General features: G+C 31.9%; 1 protein-coding gene across 3 annotated transcripts in view; it reads right to left on the reverse strand.

Moving 5' to 3' along the window:
• Nucleotides 1–20,868, reverse strand: part of ADGRB3 (adhesion G protein-coupled receptor B3) — a 738,657-nt gene that overhangs the window by 444,975 nt on the left and 272,814 nt on the right. For all 3 annotated transcript variants that reach the window (XM_015136642.3, XM_015136644.3, XM_015136641.3), the window contains 2 exons: nt 11,720–11,830; nt 5,629–5,790 (listed from right to left, as the gene is read on the reverse strand). In XM_015136642.3, coding sequence (XP_014992128.2) covers nt 5,629–5,790; nt 11,720–11,830 — 273 coding nt within the window. The remainder of the gene's footprint in view (nt 1–5,628; nt 5,791–11,719; nt 11,831–20,868) is intronic.

The following is a 20,868-nucleotide window of genomic DNA, read 5'->3' on the forward strand; positions in this document are numbered from 1 at the left end:
TAAGATGTTTTACTTTTTCCCATAAAATTTTGGGAAAACCAAAGCCAATTTATAAAAAAATAAGTCTATATCTAGCTCTAATAAAACTATATATATATAAGATGTATATACTACCCACATATATAAATATTCATATATGTATATATGATCAATTATAGCAAAATAGTTTAAAAGTACTTACATTAATGTATTTTGGTATATTAAATGAATATTTTTATATACTATTGCATTTATTTCCAATTACCAATATTTCTCCTAAAACAACCTTTTCTCCTCCTATTTTAAAAAACTTATCTCCTCCTAGTTTAAAAACCTTTTCTCTTCCTATTTTCTCCTCCTATATAAAAAGTTAATGATGCTATATAAAATTCATATTGCTGCTTCTGTTCATTTTTTTTCTGTCAGATCATACTGTTCTATATGCATTGCACAATCCCAGAGAAAAAGGAAGGTGCTAAATTGTCATATTTTCCTCCATGAATCTCAAAAAATGTTGATTAACCTTGATGGCTTAAATTATGAAACTGGAATCTTCAGAAAATTAATGTTACTTAATACTTTCTAACAGTCTTTATGGCTACATGGTAAAATTTCATGACTCATTCACGTCATTTTTAAAAAGTTTTTTTTTTCATTTGAAAAGGATACAAATCATTAACAATTATTTTAGATACTATTGAGTTAGTAGAAAATTACAGCACATACTGTATAATGTTTATAGATGCTATTCATAAGATTAATGTTAAAGATTAGACATTTTTATTTTAATGGCAAATTGTTATTTTTTTATTTTGCAGTAAAACATGAGAATCTGTAAATGATCTAGTTCATTTAAAATGATCCTAATAAAACAAATATATTTAAATGAAATTCATTCATTTTTACAGTTTTCCTCCTTAGCTTCGGCACTAGCTATATTATTATGTCTCTTTGTGTGATAACTAGAGATGAAATGAAGAATATGCAATACCTGAAATATATTACAACCATATTTTGAAATAAACATATATACATTTTCTTATGATTTAGATTGAGCTGTACATAAAATAAATGAAAGGTTTTATTTTATTCTATTTTACTCATTTTATTTTGAGACAGAGTCTCACTCTGTCACCCAGGCTGGAGTACAGTGGCACAATGTCAGCTCACTGCAACCTCTGCCTCCCAGGTTCAAGTGATTCTCATGCCTCAGCCTCCTGAGTAGCTGGTATTACAGGCGAGCACCACTGTGTCTGGCTAATTTTTGTATTTTTAGTGGAGACAGGGTTTCACCATGTTAGCCAGGCTGGTCTTGACCTCAGGTGATCCGCCTGCCTCGGCCTCCCAAAGTGCTGGGATTACAGGCGTGAGCCACCACGTCTGGCCAGGTTTTACCTTTTAATAAATAAATGAATATAAGAACTGTAACATTTACAAAAAATAAAATTCAAAAGCCTTCCTTAGCCTGCAGAAACTTCTTCTACAGGATTAAAACACATATAGAGTACACCAGTGTCTCTCAGCTAGTGGCAATTTTGCTTCCCAGGTGACATTCAGCAATGGCTGGAGACATATTTTGTTGTCACAACTTGGGGAAAGTAAGGGGGCTACTGGCATCTAGTGAGTAAAAGCCAGGTATGCTGTTAAACATTTAAAAATACACAGGATGGACTCCCCCCAACCAAGACTTACTGGGGTCAAAATGTCAGTAGTAATGAAGTTGAGAAGCCCTGGAATAAACCATAAAATTGTAATTCAACTAGGGCAATAAATTGTGTTGTTGAATGTAGAGCTCTATTTTTATCAATTTACTTTCTGTTTATGTCCATTGTTTTTTACTTTGAGTAATAAAGACTTTTGAAGAGAGTACAATGTCCAAGTAAAAATTCTGCTAAAGGTCAAATATCTTAGGATCCATATTGAAGTAACATATTGCATAATTTAATTAACACAGACTTCTGAAATTTGAATATGGGTGAATGATCAATAATTTATAACACTACTGATTCGCTTTTTATAGTACAAATAAATATAACCTCTAATACTATAATTCCACACATTTTGTGGAAAGTGACTTTAATATTCAATTTGTTCATTTATTGTGTCATTTTCATTAATTAAATGCCAAATACATTTGAATGTCCAAAGTGTGACAAATCAGTTACTGATTTCTGAGTTAATTTTCTTTTTGGGAATTTATTATTTTAGGAAGGTATTTCTACTGTTTGAAACATTACATTTTAAAAATTTACTTTTTATCACGATTTTCAGGATCTATTAGATTGCAAAGTAAGTACATATTTACCAGCACAACAAATAATAAAACATTTGAGCACAAAATATTTCATAACAAATATCACAACCAGATGAAAAATATTCCAGTTTCTTATAGTGGGGAACTTATTCTGTATTTCTAGTTTGCTAAATTGTCCTTTATGCTTGGAAAATTAAAAATAAATCAACAAAACTGTTTTCATTTTCTTTACTTCAACATTCTGAACTAAAACAATGATTAAAAGATAAACTTGTTGTCAATGGTACTATTTAATCAAATTTAGAAACAAAAAAGACTTCATGTATATAAAGGTGAAGAGGAGCTAGTAATTGGTATGTAGTTCTATAGGTGTAAGGGTAAAAGGGTTTTTGGGTAATTTATGCCTAGTGTTCCATTATTGGAACACAGCATCTGGGAGTTATTTATATTCTACTGCTCAAGGTCGTCACCAAGATCTGATTTTTCAAATTCAAAAAATTGCAACCTCAGGCATAAATGGGGAAGACAAACTTTAAATTAAAAATCTTTAAATTATGGAATATTAGATAGCCTTCTGGACATCAGACACAGTGAAAAAGTGGGTTTGGCAGTTCTGTGTGGGAGAAGCGCTCTGATCCCACCACAGATGTTCTCTGTGAAGGCGTTAATAAGTAGTCTCTGGTAGAAGGATGGCAACTTGCATATGTCATCCTTATGAATGTGCGTAACTAGTGGCTGGGAAGTAGGCTGTGAATGGAAAATATGAGAACACTTTCCAATCCACTCAGACTCACATTTAGAGATCCATTTGCCATAATACTATCCTTGTGTGTTGAAAGCGTCTTGGCTATTCAAACACATGTTGATTAGATAAATTTATATTTCAAGTACAGCATAATTCTTTATTGACATTTTTCTCATTATCAAGGACAGAAAACTTGATCCTGGATCTCCTTAAGTCAATACTGTAAGTAGGGAACAGCTTTTAAGTATTCTTCCCAGAAAACCCACTCTACCCACACCCAAATGAAAGTAAGTGTCTACCCTTGTGGGATGAAGATTTCATTTCTAAAACATGTTGGTCAAATGATATGTAATCACAGTTAGATAGGAGGAAGAAATTCAAGAGATCTATTATACCGCATGGTGACTATGGTTAATGACTATATATTGTATTCTTAAAAAATGTAAAGAGAGTGGATGTTAAATGCTCTCAGCATAAAAATAACTATACGTAGTAAGACACTTGTTAGATTTAACCATTTCACAACATTTGATATATATATATATATATAATGTATATATCATGTACAACATGACCTCAAAATATGTTGTACATGATAAAAACATACATGTTACCTGTCAGTTTAAAAAATAAAATAAAATAAAATAAAATCTCCAGATCTTTACTTCTACTTGCTTTCCTTGTGTTGCCGAATGTACCTAGAATCTGTCTGCTCTATGAACCCTGTTTTTTTTTTTTTTTTTTTTGAGACGGAGTCTCGCTCTGTCACCCAGGCTGGAGTGCAGTGGCCGGATCTCAGCTCACTGCAAGCTCCGCCTCCCGGGTTCCCGCCATTCTCCTGCCTCAGCCTCCCGAGTAGCTGGGACTACAGGCGCCCGCCACCGCGCCTGGCTAGTTTTTTGTATTTTTAGTAGAGACGGGGTTTCACCGTGTTAGCCAGGATGGTCTCGATCTCCTGACCTCGTGATCCGCCCGCCTCGGCCTCCCAAAGTGCTGGGATTACAGGCTTGAGCCACCGCGCCCGGCCTGAACCCTGTTTTTAATCATGTTTTTCATCTTCTTCCCCCTCACAAACTCCTTAAACATTTTTTCTTATGAATCTTTTTAGTTTTTACTTCATGTTTTTTTCTTGCTCTAGTTTAATTCCCACTGAGCCTCACTGATTTTTCTTGTTCTTAGTGGCAATTGTTGCTCTTTTCCAGTTAATTCTGCCTTTCTTTCATCACAGGCTTCAGTTCTCTGCCCTGCTTAACTTTTAATTCTACCTTCATCTACTGCTTTGTTACCTCCCAATTCTATTCTAAAGGGATCGCCCACCTCATTGCATCATTCCTCCATCTTCTGCCCACCACTTTCTTTATCTTTTATTTCCTCCACACTGTCCTTTTTTATGGTGATAAAAAGCACATAATGTAAAATTTACCATCTAACCAATTTTTAGTCTACAACTTAGTAGTATTACCTATATTCATAATGTGAAACAGATATTCAGACTTTTTCATTTTGCAAATCTGAAACTCTACAACCATTAACAACTCTCTCAGACTGTCTTTTAATGGATCCCCTTTGCATATTCTGCTGGAAAACTGACATTATTCCTGCTCTTACTCCATGCCACCCACTCTCTACTCTTGCTTTTAGCAACTGTGGAGTCAGCCATCTCTAGAAATGGAACTTAATGAGAAACTTCTAAGCACAAGCTAGCAGATGAAAGGCTGCTGCAGTACAAGTCATTTTCTTTACACCTGTCCCCTTTTGGAGGTCCCTGGAAAGGCTGTGAATGCAAGTCCAGTGTCAACTGTAGCTGTCAGTATGTTTATAGTCATTCATCCACCACATAAATGGTTAGACAAAAAGATAAATCTGGAGATTCGTAACATCATGTGCTTTGACCTTTTGGAAACGAAGTCCAGAGTCCTATTGTTACTTATTTTTACATGAAAGTCAGTGGTCTGGGAAGGAGAAATGTCTATAATATGCAGATGTGCATCAACTGAAGAGCAAAATTGTGATGTAACATGGAAAATCTGACACTAAGTGGGCATGCTATCGTTAGTGCTTCATTTAACATTAAAGATCTCTCTCTCTCCCTCTCTGTCTCTCTTTTCATTAAGTTTCATTTAAGTTTACAAAGCCGTGGATACCTCTGAGGATGAAAGTTACTTGAATGAAATAAAATAACAAAAAGTTATTTGGTCAGGGACACTCTTTTCTTTGATAGGGTCAGAGAAGTGATATAAAAACTACTGACTGCCTGACAGACTATGTCAACTACTGCCTTATGACATGAATATACATCATATTTTTAGTACGTAGGCAGATTACATTTTTCCTCAAGAATTCAATTGAACATTTTCACCATCTAAAACACAGAAAAGATATTTGAACCTTAAATACTCTTAGAAGTAGATACACAGATTAGAAACTGATATTTGCAGTGAAGAGGGGAGTCATTTACCTAATTTTGTGACTGCTTTAAAAGCAGAAATAATCACACACATCTTAAAATATTACAGTTGAATAATAATTACACTTATCCACTCTAATCAAAATGCCTATACCCATTTCATATGAAAATAACAAATCGTTCCAAATGCGTAGCATGACACAGTTCAATAACATCCACAGTTGTAGTTGCTGCTAACACTACCTGGACAGAGGGCAGTGTTATTGCAAACCCTTGATTCTCTTAATGGGCCGCTGCAGTGTGTCCCGTAAGGTGATACACAAGTTCTGGTTCGCACCTGCGACCCTTGACCACAAGTAACTGAACATGTGCTCCACTGGGACCACTCTTCCACACCAGATTCACCTGTGTGCAAGACAACAAATAAACATGAAATACTGTCTTAAATATTCATCTAGTAAGCATTATACCAAACTGACATTATGACATGCAAGAATAATTTAAATGTAAAAATATGACCATACATCAAAAGGTACATGAAAACATTTCAGAGAAAAATGAAGTTTAAAGAGGAATGCATATAATGCTGATGCAAACACCAAGTTTTGCCATAACCTTATTAGCAAAATACTCTTCACAAATTACACTGTACCATGGACACTATGAAGGAACTAATCAGCATTTTTCAATATGACTAATTGTTGAAATGATTCTCTTCAAATTAATCTAAGACTTTGTATTTTGATGGAAAAGGAAGCAAAATATATTTCTAAGCTTATTCTATGGCTTTGGTGAGCAAAAATATATTGATGTGTTCCTCCTTAGTCCTTTATTGTGTAACACCCTTTCTAATGCTAGATGATGTGGAAACCTGGGAGCTTGGACACATCTAATGTATATTGTATTGAGCACTGACATTTATAGTTTATTACTAGTGCATTTTCTACTTTTTCATACTCTGATAGCTATTTATTTTGTGGTAATTTATTTAAATCCTTCTGCTAACAATTTCACCTATGATCTAGAGTAGTGATTTTTTAACTCAAAATAAAGACAAATTTGTTGATAATTTTCATTAATTTGATATGGAACTAAAATTTATTTAAAATGGAGCTCTAAAAAGCCAATGAATATCTAAATTCATTAATTTTCTTGGAGTTAGCATCTCAATGAAACTATGTCAAATTGCTATTATTATGTCCCAAGGAGACTCAAAAGTCAAACATTTCCATGACCAACAAAATAGGCTTGTAATTCTACCATGGCATCATGTTCAGGATGAATTTTAAAAACTGATTTGAAAATTTGCAGTCGTTTTTCTCCAGATTCACACTGGATCATTTAGCTGCTGGCAGTTAACTACTTAAGTTAACCATTTAGTCATTGAAAAGTTTGTAGGTGAAATGTTTCTCAAAACTTTGTATTACTGATTAGTAGATCAAAGAGCAATTTAATAATATTTAATGTTTCTGTTTATAATTTGCCTTTGGAATAGAATTCAAAGGGTAGAATATGATCATGTATTTGTCCATCGTTTTCTAGAGAGTTAGTAAATGACTTGAAAATTATTTGCAGGGCTACTCAAGGCAGCTGGTCCACAGACTAGTACTCTAGGAAAGAAGGAGTTTGGGCCAGAATGTAATTCAACACACAAGTTTTCTCAGTGAGAAGTTTGTTCTAAAAATAAAACGTCAGCTGAAATAAAACCTGTGCTTGAGGAAGTTGTTGGTTTTACATTCTGATGTAAACTGCTTATTCCTTTGAGAGACATAATGGTCAGTTTGTGGACAAACACTATTCTACTAACCACACTTTGAGTAGTACCATTATGACGCATTTGCTCTTATATTGTTCTGCATCATGCACCCAGAGGCATAGATGACCATCTGTTTATAACTGGACATATATTGTAAGGGCACAGACAATGGTAACTGGGATGACAGATTACATCAAATGGGACTGCTTTTCAGTGTTGTGATCAGTGTGAATTGAAAATACTGTATAGATAATCCTTCATCATTTCAGAATTTTTTTCTTCACAAATGTATATATTGCTAATTTCATAAAAATGTCCTTGGATGACTATCTGAATAACAGTTAAAGCCATGCTTTATAATTTGTTCTTTTACATTAAAGAATACTCTATCAAGATTGAAAATCATTATTCTATAAACCAAATAGAAGGATAATAGTTAAAAAATCCACATATATGAATATATGTGCATATAAATTTAGCAATATAAAATTTAAGCTGAAGTTAGGAAAAATATAATGTACTTTTAAAAATGATGTTCCAAACTGTGATGAGATTAAGTGAGGTATAAATATTATGGTTGCATGTTATTAATTAAAAGAAAATTATGAACAATGTGGATTCCATAAGTGAAATGATAAAGGTTATGAATAAAATTAGTTCTATTTTACCACAAAAGCAGCCTTTTTCCTCTTGCATTGTCATAATGACAGAAAAACATAATTTAACTAAACTGAGCAGTGAATCCAGATCAAGCCCTATATTTGAATTACTTTTGTACAAGTATTTAAACATTTGAGTTGCTTCTGAATGTATGATACTGCAATGATGCTGAACAGGCTAAGCAGTGGTGCCTGGATCATGAAAGTTTGATAATGAATGCTCAGAATTGGCCTCATCACTCTTCCTCTTTCTTCACTGATCAAAAATAAAGTAAATAAATAAATAAATAAAACATATTGGCTTTCAGATTTTGAATTAAATTTTTGCCAGTGAAATAGTGGCCTACCTATCAAAAAATCTTGTTATAACTCAAATCCTATAGTTTCAGTGACATTTCCACTAAATACTTCTTTTTTCCATGCTGCCCCTTCCTTATTTATAAAAGTATGAGGAACATTCTAGGCAAGAACATTAGGCCATTGTGAGAACAGCTAATATACATTATAAGAAAGATGTTAAAAATATTCAATGACTTTAAAATAGTCAAGTATAAGACAAAGTATACTGTTTTTAATATATGGGTCTTTGGAGATAGTATGAACTAAAAGCTCTTTAGCCTAGCATGAAACACAAAAGGAAACTGGAAAAGCATTGCAATTAAAGTCAGAAGACCTGTGATTGATGGAAATCTACTGAATAATAGCTCTGTGACCTTGAGAAAGTCATTTTATTTCTTTGAATGTCTTTGATAAAATGAATGTTATATTTACTTCAAATTCTGTGAAAATTGAGTGAGATAATGTGTGAGAATGCATTTTAAATTATTAACAAAATATTAATATAAACTTTTGCTAATATCTTAAAGTCATGAAATTAGAAGTGTACTTTTAATTTTATTTATTTATTTATTTATTTATTTACTTATTGAGACAAAGTCTCACTCTATAGCCCAGGCTGAAGTGCAATGGTGTGATCTCGGCTCACCGCAACCTCTGCCTCCTGGGTTCAAGAGATTCTCCTGCCTTAGCCTCCCGAGTAGTTGAGATTACAGGTGTGCACCATCACGTCTAGCTAATGTTTTGTATTTTTAGTAGAGACAGGGTTTCACCATGTTGATCAGGCTGATCTTGAAGTCCCAACCTCAGGTAAACCACCCACCTTGGCCTCACAAAGTGCTAGGATTGCAGGCATGAGTCACCACGCCCAGCCTAATTTTATTTTTTTTAAATTTTAGATAACATGTTACATAGTCCAAATTTAGGCTATTTTCCTCACTGTAATAAAAGACTACTTTTGTAAACATGTTTATAAATTAATTGATGACTATGATACTTAAGCATAAGCAAATGTAACTAGGATATCTTAAGTCATCTTATTGGCATTCAATTTAGATGTCTATATTAAATACATGTATTTTTATGATATCATTGAATTTTATACTCCTTAACGATAAATAAAGATTGCATGATAGGCTATTACAGCATCATCATTTATGTCCAAACTCTGCTACTTTATCAAACGTTACTCTTTTTAAAAACTGTTACACTCATTTTATCACTCTATAGAAAGATTGCTTTTAATTACAATCTTTTACTGATCATATTGATTGAAGAGGCCAGGCTACTCATTTGGAGAAGTAATTCTTAAATATTAAAGTGTGATAGCTTTTGCTTTTTTCTCCATGATTAATATGAAAATATATTGTCTTTTGTTATTGTTTAAATTTATGTTTTTGCCTTATTCTTTGTTCTCAAATTACTGTTAACAAATTTTATATTATTTATATGCAACAGTCTTTTTTTGGCTTAAAGACAAATACAGGGAAATATTTTATAAGTAAAGTTTAATTTTTATAAAATTTCATTGTGTGACACTTACCTGTATTTATTCACACTACCTTAACACCTAAAGAAAGTATAATTTAGGAAAATATTTAAGGAAAACCTTCTTCTCTTTTTCATATTATAATTGTCTTCTGTTAAATTATAAATTTTTAAAATTACTTAAAATAATGTAGTTTCCCAGTTTTACATCAGTACTGAAATAGTTTAATTTTAAAGTCTTATACATGTCTTTATGTTTGTCTATACTATATTTGGTTAAAATAAAATAATAAATATTTATTACTCATCATTTTGAAATTAGTAATTCCTTACTAGGAAAACACAATGTTCCTTGAAATTTGAATTTACCAAAAGGGTATTGGCTGAAAATTGTGAACTGAACTAGGTCACAGACAAATCAAAAAACTTGTACAAAACCTTTTGGCCAAATTGCATAATATTTATGCATAAACTAATCATGTTACGCTATTGGAAATGTAAAACTATCATTTTCCATTTCACTTCCTATTGGCTCCAGTTTTTAGGAACTTCAGTAAACCAGTGTCTGCCATGTCTTTTGCACAAATAAAATACACCTTTTTTAATCTTGCAGAAATGCCCCCACGAGATGGTGCTGATGAGTAGTCAGCCCATGCCCGTGTGCCTTGACTTAATGTCTCTAATCTCTGCTCAGTGGTTGAAACTTTTTGCTCCCTATAAAGAAGAGAAATACATTTAGAAATTTGGAAATTTGCCTAAACCTGTTAATACACTTTTAGACTTGTTCAAACAAATAGTAAAAATGAAAATCAATTTTTCTTAAACAAGAAGGTGCACAAAAAGGGATCCAGATAAGCAAGTTTCTACATTTCTGTATTTGGTTGCAATATATATCTCAAAAAAACTAAAAGTGAATCTTTGTAGAATTTATTTTAAACTTCCTGTTCTGAAAATTTGACCTCCTTACAACTAATGTATCAAAATCTTCTACTCACCCATTATTGAGAGCAAAACTCTTGAACAATATTTGCATTTTTATATTGCAGATTCAGATCTAGTGTTCTAAAAAATATTATCCTAAGAACATGTGAACTGAAGGAAATATCCATTTCTTGGGGGAATTTCATCACTGTCCATCTAAATGTCATGTCAGGAAATTGGTCATGTACTTGAAACTTCTGTATTAATGGCAAAACATCGAGACGTATACAATTTTTTAAGACATAGATAAAACTGTTAGCTTTCAATTTCCCAAAATAAAGGTAACAATTGAAAATTTACAAAACAAAGTTTAAACACTTTTTCTTTTAAGGATGTACTACATGCAATGTACTCAGATGGAATTAGATCGTTTATTATGATAAGAAAAAATATGAATACATATATTAGTTCAAATTCTGTAACTAAATAATAGGCATAAATTATACATACTCCAAATATTTACAGATATATTTGGAGGGAGGTTTTAAAAGTAATCTAATTAATTTAGAATTAATCATTTTATAAAGTAGAAAGTCATTTTAGTTGATATTTAATTAGTTGGAATGTGTTACAGCTTACTTAACACTGTCAACTTGTTATTATTTAGCTTATATAACACAACTCTTTTCAAATAAAAATTATTAAAATTTTTAAAAGTTTATATTTTCTGTGATTTTAACAATAATTAATACTTATAAGTAGGACCACACTTGAAAAAATTCAATATATTCAATATTGTTAAAAAAAATTTGTCTAAAGTTTCATTTAAAGTTATAATTTTTGAAAGTCTTATGTCAATCAATTATTGAAGAAATAACTTTGCTGTCTTTCTTTAAACATTTAATGATACATTTTAAGTAGTTAATTAGCATAAATGCTACTATGTAAATCCTAAATGTCCCATACTGAAAGCAAAATAATTCTTACATAATTTTTGTGCACTTTTCAATTCACAGCTACTTTATTTATGGACTTTAACTGGTGACAAAAAAAAATGGCTCAAAAAAAATATCAGCTCCAAAAACTGACAAATGTGCAGCAAAAGATTATGAAAACATGCAGTGGCTTCATTAAATTAACAACAATAAATATACAAATGTAACTAACGTATTACCAGTTTGTGCCATAAATTTAGCAGCATCAGCTTGTTCCTGAGGGACCCTTTTTTCATGAACAGATCGAGGTCGCTGACTTTTAATTGTATGATCTCCCATCATTCCAAATTCTAAAGACAGAATAAAGGTATATGAAAGCTTGTGTGTAGACATTTCTCACAAATTACATTACTGTCTCATGCAATATGTTCCTACACATACCTAGAAGATAATTATTAAATTCACAGTTCTAAACTTGCTAGGCTAATCTGCTTGGAATATCTCAAAACTCAAGTCAGAAAACCTATAAACATGAACAAGATTTCAAAAAACAATAATAACAGTCAATAAAATGACACATCAGATTTTTAGTCAACTTAACAGAGATACTGTACTCTTTTCTGATAATGTTTTGAAGCAATACATAAGAAAAAATACAACCACAGTGTTAACTGTTGTTTTTTTAGACAGAGAATCCTGACTTGGTAGCATCTGCTTCTTTGCTCAACAATGATCACCCCCAGAAGTTTGTCAGCAGTTTCCTTGTTACTAGATTACTCAGTCCTGTAACTTAACTTTTCTAAGGTAAACCCAGTCATTTAACAGACTACTTCTTTTTGTTTTTTTGTTTTTTTGTTTTTTTGTTTTTTTTTTTTTTTGCCATCCAAAGATGAGGTTGCCCTTGGTGTCTTCAAAGGCTCATGGAATATAATGGCCTTGGTCATTCTCATTATTCCCTTCCCTGCCCCAATAAATTCCTCCCCCCTTTTCTAATCACATGTAAAGGAATATTTTCTATTTTAAAGTTATATTTATAAAATTTATTGTTTCCAGCCTTCTGTTATTTGATAGCAGAACTTTCAAGAAAGGCAGAAAAAAATTATCTGGGAGTAACTCAGAAACAAATGGAAGAAAGAAAAAAATTAGTTGAGTAAAAGAACAGCTTCTATGTAATGTATTTTTAAAAATTCATATTCTTAGAATTCTGCAAGAGATCTGTGCTCATTGAACTGTGACTGAAAAGTGGTTTTACTAAAATCAGAGCCTAATGTATGGAATAGTTGTTGGTTCTGTCTCATAGGAGTTTAGACAGGGGAAGGGAATACTGAGGGGCAAGAAATTGTGCTGCTATCTTTTTTACATCAAGAAAATTACTAGGCCCTTAAGACCAGGTGTCTTAAACATGACAAAGATGACTGGGTGAAATGTGTTCCACTGACACTGCAGATAGTGTAATTAAGCAGTGTATTTTGTAAGCAGTAATTCTGCCAATTCTTATATGTAAGGAGAAAAGACTAGCATACATTTTTATCTGTCCTAGCTAATCCTCACATAAAAATTAAACCATGGCACCTGACTGATGTGTCATAAAATTTTTTACAGATAATCTACTCAAAAGAACGTCCCCTGAGAAATCTGAGAAATCTAAATGTGTGTTTGTTTTTGTCAGGTGAGAAAATATCCAAAGCAGAAAATATAAAAGAATAGCTTCTATTTAATATATTTTTAAAAATTCATTTGCTTAGATTTCGGCAATATCCTACACTGTAGCTATTTCTACTTATCAATAATAAAATGTCAGTGGGTTTGACCTTGTAAAATCCATCACTATTTTCCATTACTGTCAACATCCTTTCATTCCATTCATTTATGTGTGCTGTAAGTGGTGCCTAAACCATGTTTTGCCAGGCCATAAGAAGTATCTAATCACTCATTCAATGATTTTGGAAATTAATGATTTAGGAAGTTTATATGTAGAATGACTATCCAATATTTTCAAATGTTATATGCAATTAGAATGTTTCTGGATATGAAATAGCACCGGAATTTAGTAGTAATTTTTATCAACAGTATACTTCACCTTATTTCCTCTTGAATTTGTATTTTAAGTTGTGGGTATGTCTATTGTTTTCAGCATTTATGTCAGAGTATAGGTTTACATAAGTCACCTGGGGGCTCTGATGCTCACACTAAGGTAATTTTGGCACTGAGAGGGCAAAGAATGCTGAAAAGATTATTTCATGCCTACAACTTAATTATGTAATAAATAACTGTATAACCTGTTCTAGCAGAAGGTAATTCTTCAACTCAGTGGCAGCATGATAACAGGCGGAAATCTCTTTTCTAAGGAAAATGGTTTATTTTTAAGAGAGACTATGATTTCAAATTAAGGAGGTCTGAGTATGTCCGTGGGTCTTGGTCTGTCACCCAGGCTGAAGTGCAGTGGTGCAATCATAGCTCACTGTAAACTTGAACGCCTGGGCTCAGGTGATCCTCTACCTTGCCTCAGCCTCCCAAGTAGCTAGGACAACAAGCACCATCCACCATGCCTAGCTAATTTTAAAGTATTTGTTGTTGTTGTTGTTGTTGTTGTTGGAGCAGGGTATCACTATCTTTCCCAGACTGATCTCAAACTCCTGGACTCAAGGGATCCTCCCACTGCTGCTTCCCAAATTGTTGGGATTACAGGTAGGAGCTACCATGGACAGCCTTGGGATGATTTTAAAAGTGGCATATTCAATTTTTAACACTTTCTTAAGTTTAAAACAAGTTGAAGTGTTCATTTTTTAAAGAATAGAACAAATTTAAGTAAATCATTTTATATTATCAGTTGGAATGTGATTTACATCTCTTAAAATATGTGTAATACAAATTGAATTTCAATATTCTACAAATTAAATTTCAATATCCTACACCGTAGTTATTTCTACTTATCAATAATCAATGTTATATGAATACTAGTGCTGATAGTTTATCATAAGTCACAACATTTGCAATAAGAAATTCTTCAATACTTTATGAACTTGATTACAAACTTATTACATAATCAGAAGTTTGAATTGGAATTGTTGATTATGGTCATCACTATAATGTATCTGAAAAATTATTTTTAAAAAATGAGAATTAATATGAGGTCCTGATATAACTAAATTCCTTATAAGAGAGAAGACATTAAAATTCATTGATTTTTTTCAGATGGGAAAACAACACTATGGTGGTATTTTTTTGAATATTCCACATCTATTGTTCTGGCCTTAATTCAAATTTGTAATTGAAATATATAAACTATTGTCTAACCAAGTGTGTTTCTTCTGCCAAAGTTTACGTCCCATGTTTCAAAATAAAAAAATTTCTTTGTTTTAGAGTTGCTATTAACAGTAAGATTTAACAGATAATGTTATAGTTCTCTCCATACCTCACAATGGGGTATTTTTAAAACATTTGTGTTGTCTTTCAAGATAGCATTATCTTCTTCACTTCTAATAAAAATTTAGGCCAATTGGATCATCCCAACTTAGGAAAAACCAATTATTTTTGCTATTATTTTATGTGGTGAAAGTGGGTTGAGGTATACTTTTAGCATAGCAGGCTTTCTGAATAATATAAATTCTTCATGGATGGTTGATTCATATTCAAATGATTCTTAGTTGGCAAAGATAACATATTACATTAGTTACACGAGAAAAAGAACATAACCAAATAAAAAGATGATCTGCTTTGGTGAAAGCAATGGAAAGCAAGTTATGAAATCAAATGAAATAATGTATAGCATAACATTATATATGTACACATGGTACATGGTTTATGAATATACAGGGTTATTTCCTATACCTTTATGTTTATGTTATCAGTGAAGTGGTGGGTAAACAACTATGTTCATGTATAAAACCCAAATGATTAGAGATGACTTCCATGTTTAGGTATATTTTCTCAATCTTTCACTGTGCTTCTTGCTAAAAAGCAATAGGCTCTGGAAGTCACATACAATCAAGGTTACATGAAAGAAAAATTTTGAAAATAATTTCCTTCAGTACAATTTTATGTCATTTCTTCCCCAATCCAGGAATATGTAAGTAGATCATTAAAAAATAAATAGACTTAAAATTTGACTTTTGATAGTCAATTATCAGTTATAAAGTTTTTGTCTGGAAATTAAGGGTCATCATATGAAATCAAATTCATTAAAAAGTTAAAACACAAACACATATCCGTTTCTTATTCTACCATGTGTATTTTTAAACATACAGACAAACACATCAATAGATTAGGAGATAAGAGTCATTACTGTAATCTATCTAGCAATGGAAATACTATTTCACATTGTTAGTTATCTTTTGTTTACATGTCCACAGAAGTCATCCTCACCTATGCCATTATTGCTTCTCAACAAACTTTTGGAGTTATGTCCTACTTGCACTGTGTGGTCAAAGTGCACTACTTGTTGTTATGAGATTCATCAAACCACTGCACCCTTTCTTACATTTTCCTAAACTTAAAACACCTTCATTTCCAGTGATGCCTGCAAGTAAGTCTCTCACCAAGCCCAACTCAAATGGCAGCACCTCCATGAACTGTCTCCTCATTAACCAAACATAACCTCTGCCTTCCTCAACTTCTATTTTTCTTGACTTTGAATTAAAAATTGACTTTATTTATAATTATTAGATTGTCTTACTCTTTCTAGCAGATTATAAACTTCTAAGGAAAAGGAAGTATTATGAATTTTAAAATCACTTCCTGCTTTGGAAATAACTGAAGTTCAATATTTATTTATCAAACAAATAAATTTTACATTAAGAATTGTTTCTCCAAAATGCAAGTTTCTAGATGTCGAGAACTATTTCTTTAACTTGCTTAGTTCAATGGGGAGAAAAATAAAATTTTCTGTGAAGTACTTGAAAATTAGTTATGTATGATTATCATGGCCAAAATTCCTGCTGGCAATAAGGTTATTATCCATAAATATTCAGGTTATTATTAAAAAATTAATACTGCTTCATTTAAAAATTAAATGTCGCCATCCTGAAACAAAGCTTTTTTTAAAATAAACATTTATTAATTAGTATCCTAGGAACAAAGTCATAAAGATGAATCAGAAATGGTTTCTGATATTCTAAAGCTCATAGTTCAAGGAAATCCATTAAACATGACCTGATCCTTTGAAATATGTAAAACTATTATAATCAAAATATTATTGAGCTACACTTGAGATTCATTTTTTATAACAATTTCTTAAATGCTGCAATGTTCTCAACTACAATGACTTGCTAATTTGTCTCCAAAGAGAAAACAAAAATAATCTTTTAATATGTCTCCAAAGAGAAATAGAATTAAATCTTTCAAGCCATACAATTGTACATTGGAACTGATATCTCATTTATCACAACCCAACAAGAAAGAATATTAAAATATGATTTGCTGACAGGAGAAAGATTCCATCATCTGACTGGCTTAAGGTATTGTAGGCAAGTAAGTACTGTTGAGAAGCAACCATATATTTTCTGAAAAATATTATTAGATTTAATGCCTTATAGGCTCATATTTAGGCAGGAATATAAATTATTAAATTTGTTCATTTAGAAACAGAACCGGCACAGTGACTTTGCATGAAAATTTTTCCTACACAATGTAGCTGGGAGGTTTTTTTTGTTTGTTTTTCTTTTTTGAGATGGAGTTTCGCTCTTGCTGCCCAGGCTGGAGTGCAATGGCACCATCTTCGCTCACCGCAACCTCCGCCTCCCAAGTTCAAGCGATTCTCCTGCTTCAGTCTCCCGAGTAGCTGGGATTACAGAAATACACCACCAAGCCGGGCTAATTTTGTATTTTTTTTTTTAGTAGAGACGGGGTTTTTCCATGTTGGTCAGGCTGGTCTTGAACTCCTGACCTCAGGTGATCCACCCGCCTCGGCCTCCCAAAGTGCTGGGATTACAGAAGTGAGCCACCGTGTCCGGACATAGTTGGAAGATATTTTGATAGTGAAGAGCAACCCAGATTATCAGGATTTTGGTATCTTTCTAATTTCTAAGAGTTTGCCTTGATTTTAATAGTGTTTAAAAATGTTATCAGATTTAAAAATTGTATTCTCATTTAATTATTGTTTTAGTACCTGTATGGCCAAGTGTTCTGTGAAAAGACAGAGCTGATAGGATAAAAGACTGGAATTGATATAATAAAAAAACATTTCTACAGTTAGCATGAACTGAATAAAAATTTTTAAAGGATACTTTTACTACTGATTATAAATATACTAATTTCATTTTCCCAAAGAACCATAAAAAATACAATAGATGGAAGAAAACTTCCAAAAAATTCAAGAATGACAGTTATATAATAAATTAATAAATATTTGGATTATTTAAATAAAATAAGATTAATCAATACTAAACATATTAGAAATCTGATAGATATATCGTTAAAATTTAAGAGATTAACTGATATTCTTTCTTTCTTATTATTTCTTGGTTCCATTCCCAAAGCTAGATATGTAGCTACACGGCCCAAAATGCTATTTCTTACAGAAACAAAACAAAACTTGCTTTTCAAAATACTTCGACAGAAATGATTTTATTGGGTAGCTAGGCGTAACTCTGTTAAGCAAATGAGTAATTTTAGGGCACTTCTAAAAACGGATAAAACATGAAATAGTCAAAGGGCACACTGCTAATATATTTACAGAAAAGTTAAAAATGTTCAAGAGTGTTCAATGTTGTTACACTATCTAACATAACATTTTGTAGAAGTGACTATCAAATATATTTGGTGTATTTAGACAATAATGCTGTATTTATGTAACATTATTCCAAGTAAAAACAATGAAATAATTACATATAATAGATTTTCCTTCGGAACTCCTCAAACATTTGTTTGAAAATTATGTAATAAAATATTTTATGAAAATGTTTTCAGGAAATTCAGAGGACAAACCCTTAAATCATTATTTTTATACTTATTCTGTTTGCTGTCCAGGAAATGTTAGTAAGTTGGACAAGTCTTCTATGCAAGAATTCATCAATGTGTGTAATCATACGGGAATTATTTGCTATGTCTTATCCATTATGCAATTGTGTGTTAATATCTCATATCTTCCTGAGACAACTACCGAATTCTTATAAATCAGCAGGAATAGTTTGCTTAAAAATATGTTTTGTTTGTTGGTGACGAGAAGCACATAAATGACAAATACAATTCTACTTTCAACAGTACTAGCAGTTGGATATTTTTTGTTGTTGATTTGTTTCAGACCTTAATTTAGCACATTAGCATACCAGTGGCTAAATAAGATGCTTTACTGTAATTGTTAACATTTTTACAGTAGACTAAAACTCTTACAGCATACAATTTTAATAACCTTGCTGCTAATGTGTCTCTTGACAAGATCTTAGAAAGTCAGAAATATAAGAAAGTAAACTGAATTGTCCCTGGATGGTTATTTCTATATTTTCCAAACTAGAACATGGCTTGGTTGCTTTTCTACCAAGCTTTCTGACCTGCACACTCTGTCTTCAGAAAACATTTTATAGGGGCTACCAAAAGGATGGAGACTTATCTGGCTTATGTCCAGTATGGTACTTTTAAATTCACCAAAGCTCATTATCATTTATTATAACAGTGTAATGTAGAAGAATTTAACTTAAAGCAATATCACTGTATATATATTTCCTGAAATAACTTAAAATATTCCATAAAATAATTTGTACATTATTTTATAGTACTACTATTGGTACATTGTTGGTATATTATTAGTACAAAATAAATGCTACCCTACAATTGAAGGTTAAAGATTAGATTAATGGTTGCTTGACCAAAAAAAAAAAAAAGTGGTAGATGAAATATCTTCTTTTTTCATAAAACACTAGTATTTAGGTAATTCTGGTGCCTCTGTATTGTACTTGAATGACAGTCAACTGAGTTGAAAGATTTCAAGGCTTACTTTTTGTAGGGAGGTAAGGGAGAAAGGTTTCTCTCTTTTCCACATAGTTTTACTTTACCTATTATATTTATATAAAAATGCTTTTTTAAAAAGAGAATCTAGAAATACCAGAGTAGTTCTGGTCATGTTTTACCATTTATCTACCACTATATTTTAGTTTATTACAAAAAGTTTTAACTTAAAATAGTATCTTTTATACACATTTAGTGAACGAAGTATCAAACCTGACTTTCTTAATAAGAATGATTCTTCTAAGACATGTATATAGCATTTATAATTTCTAAAATAACTCTAATGCCATCTTAACTATTCCCTTAACCTTTTAGCTTATCTTTCAGAAATGAACTAAGATACATGGAAAATACTTTCAGTATTTTTCTAGTACATAAAAATTCTTTTAATCAATTAACTACTATTTGAGCTTGTTTTCATCAGTTGTTATTACTACTAAGGCACAAGTGGTATTCTATAGAGAGATCTACAAATAATTAGTATCTTCAAAGCTGTGCTTCACATACTAAAGATAGTTAAGACCATTTTAACTGGGATGAAAGTTAAGGCTCAATGTGGAGGGGTGGAAAAATAAATAAGCAATCAGGAGATGCAGCTCATATTTCAGGGCATCACGCCTTAAATTCCCTGCACCTGTTTCCTCTTCTTGCAAAAGGAGATACTGGGAACATGATCTCTAAGGTCTCCTTATGCTCTAAAATTACATCATTTTCTCAGATCGAAAGTTGATTCGTGAACATATAGGCTATTTCTCAGCAGACCAAGAGTTGTAAAAGACCTGGCCAAGCTCGATGAACAGGTCTGTACACAGACATACACGAATGTGTGCACATGCACGAGTCTGAGTAACATAAGAGTTGTTTCATTTCCTCAAGACATTTTCTCAAATCATTCAAGGTTGAAGTTATTTTGATCCACGTCTAAGCATTAAATCAAGGTTTACTTTGCACGTGAAACCTCAGATTGCCTAATACTTATTTTAAAAAGTACATCTATGCTGTAGCTAGCATCCATACTGGACAGAATTTTTTTTATAGGAGGGAATTTTATCAAAGGCATTGGGGAATGAATACATTTCACTCATTCAACAAACATTAAATGAGCAACCATCACATTCCACACAGGATTCTCGGCACTGGAGATGTAACTGTGAACATAGCAGACAAAAATCTTGTTTTTGATAGAAGAACATTATTGTTATTCCTAGTCTGATATATAAGGCTTATGAAATATTGAATGAAAATTAAATTAACAAGCCAGCGCTTTAGAAAGGTTATCAGTAGTTATATATACATTTCTCTTATAAATAACTTTTAATTTAGTTTTTCATTCATAGAGTACTTCATATAAAACCAAGCGCGTATCTCATCCGTATTATTATTCCACAAAATTTGTTTTAAAGGACCATTTAAATTAAAACTGTGGACACAAAAGACATGTCACTAT

The sequence above is a fragment of the Macaca mulatta genome, chromosome 4, assembly GCF_049350105.2.
Source record: "Macaca mulatta isolate MMU2019108-1 chromosome 4, T2T-MMU8v2.0, whole genome shotgun sequence".
Taxonomy (NCBI): Eukaryota; Metazoa; Chordata; class Mammalia; order Primates; family Cercopithecidae; genus Macaca; species Macaca mulatta.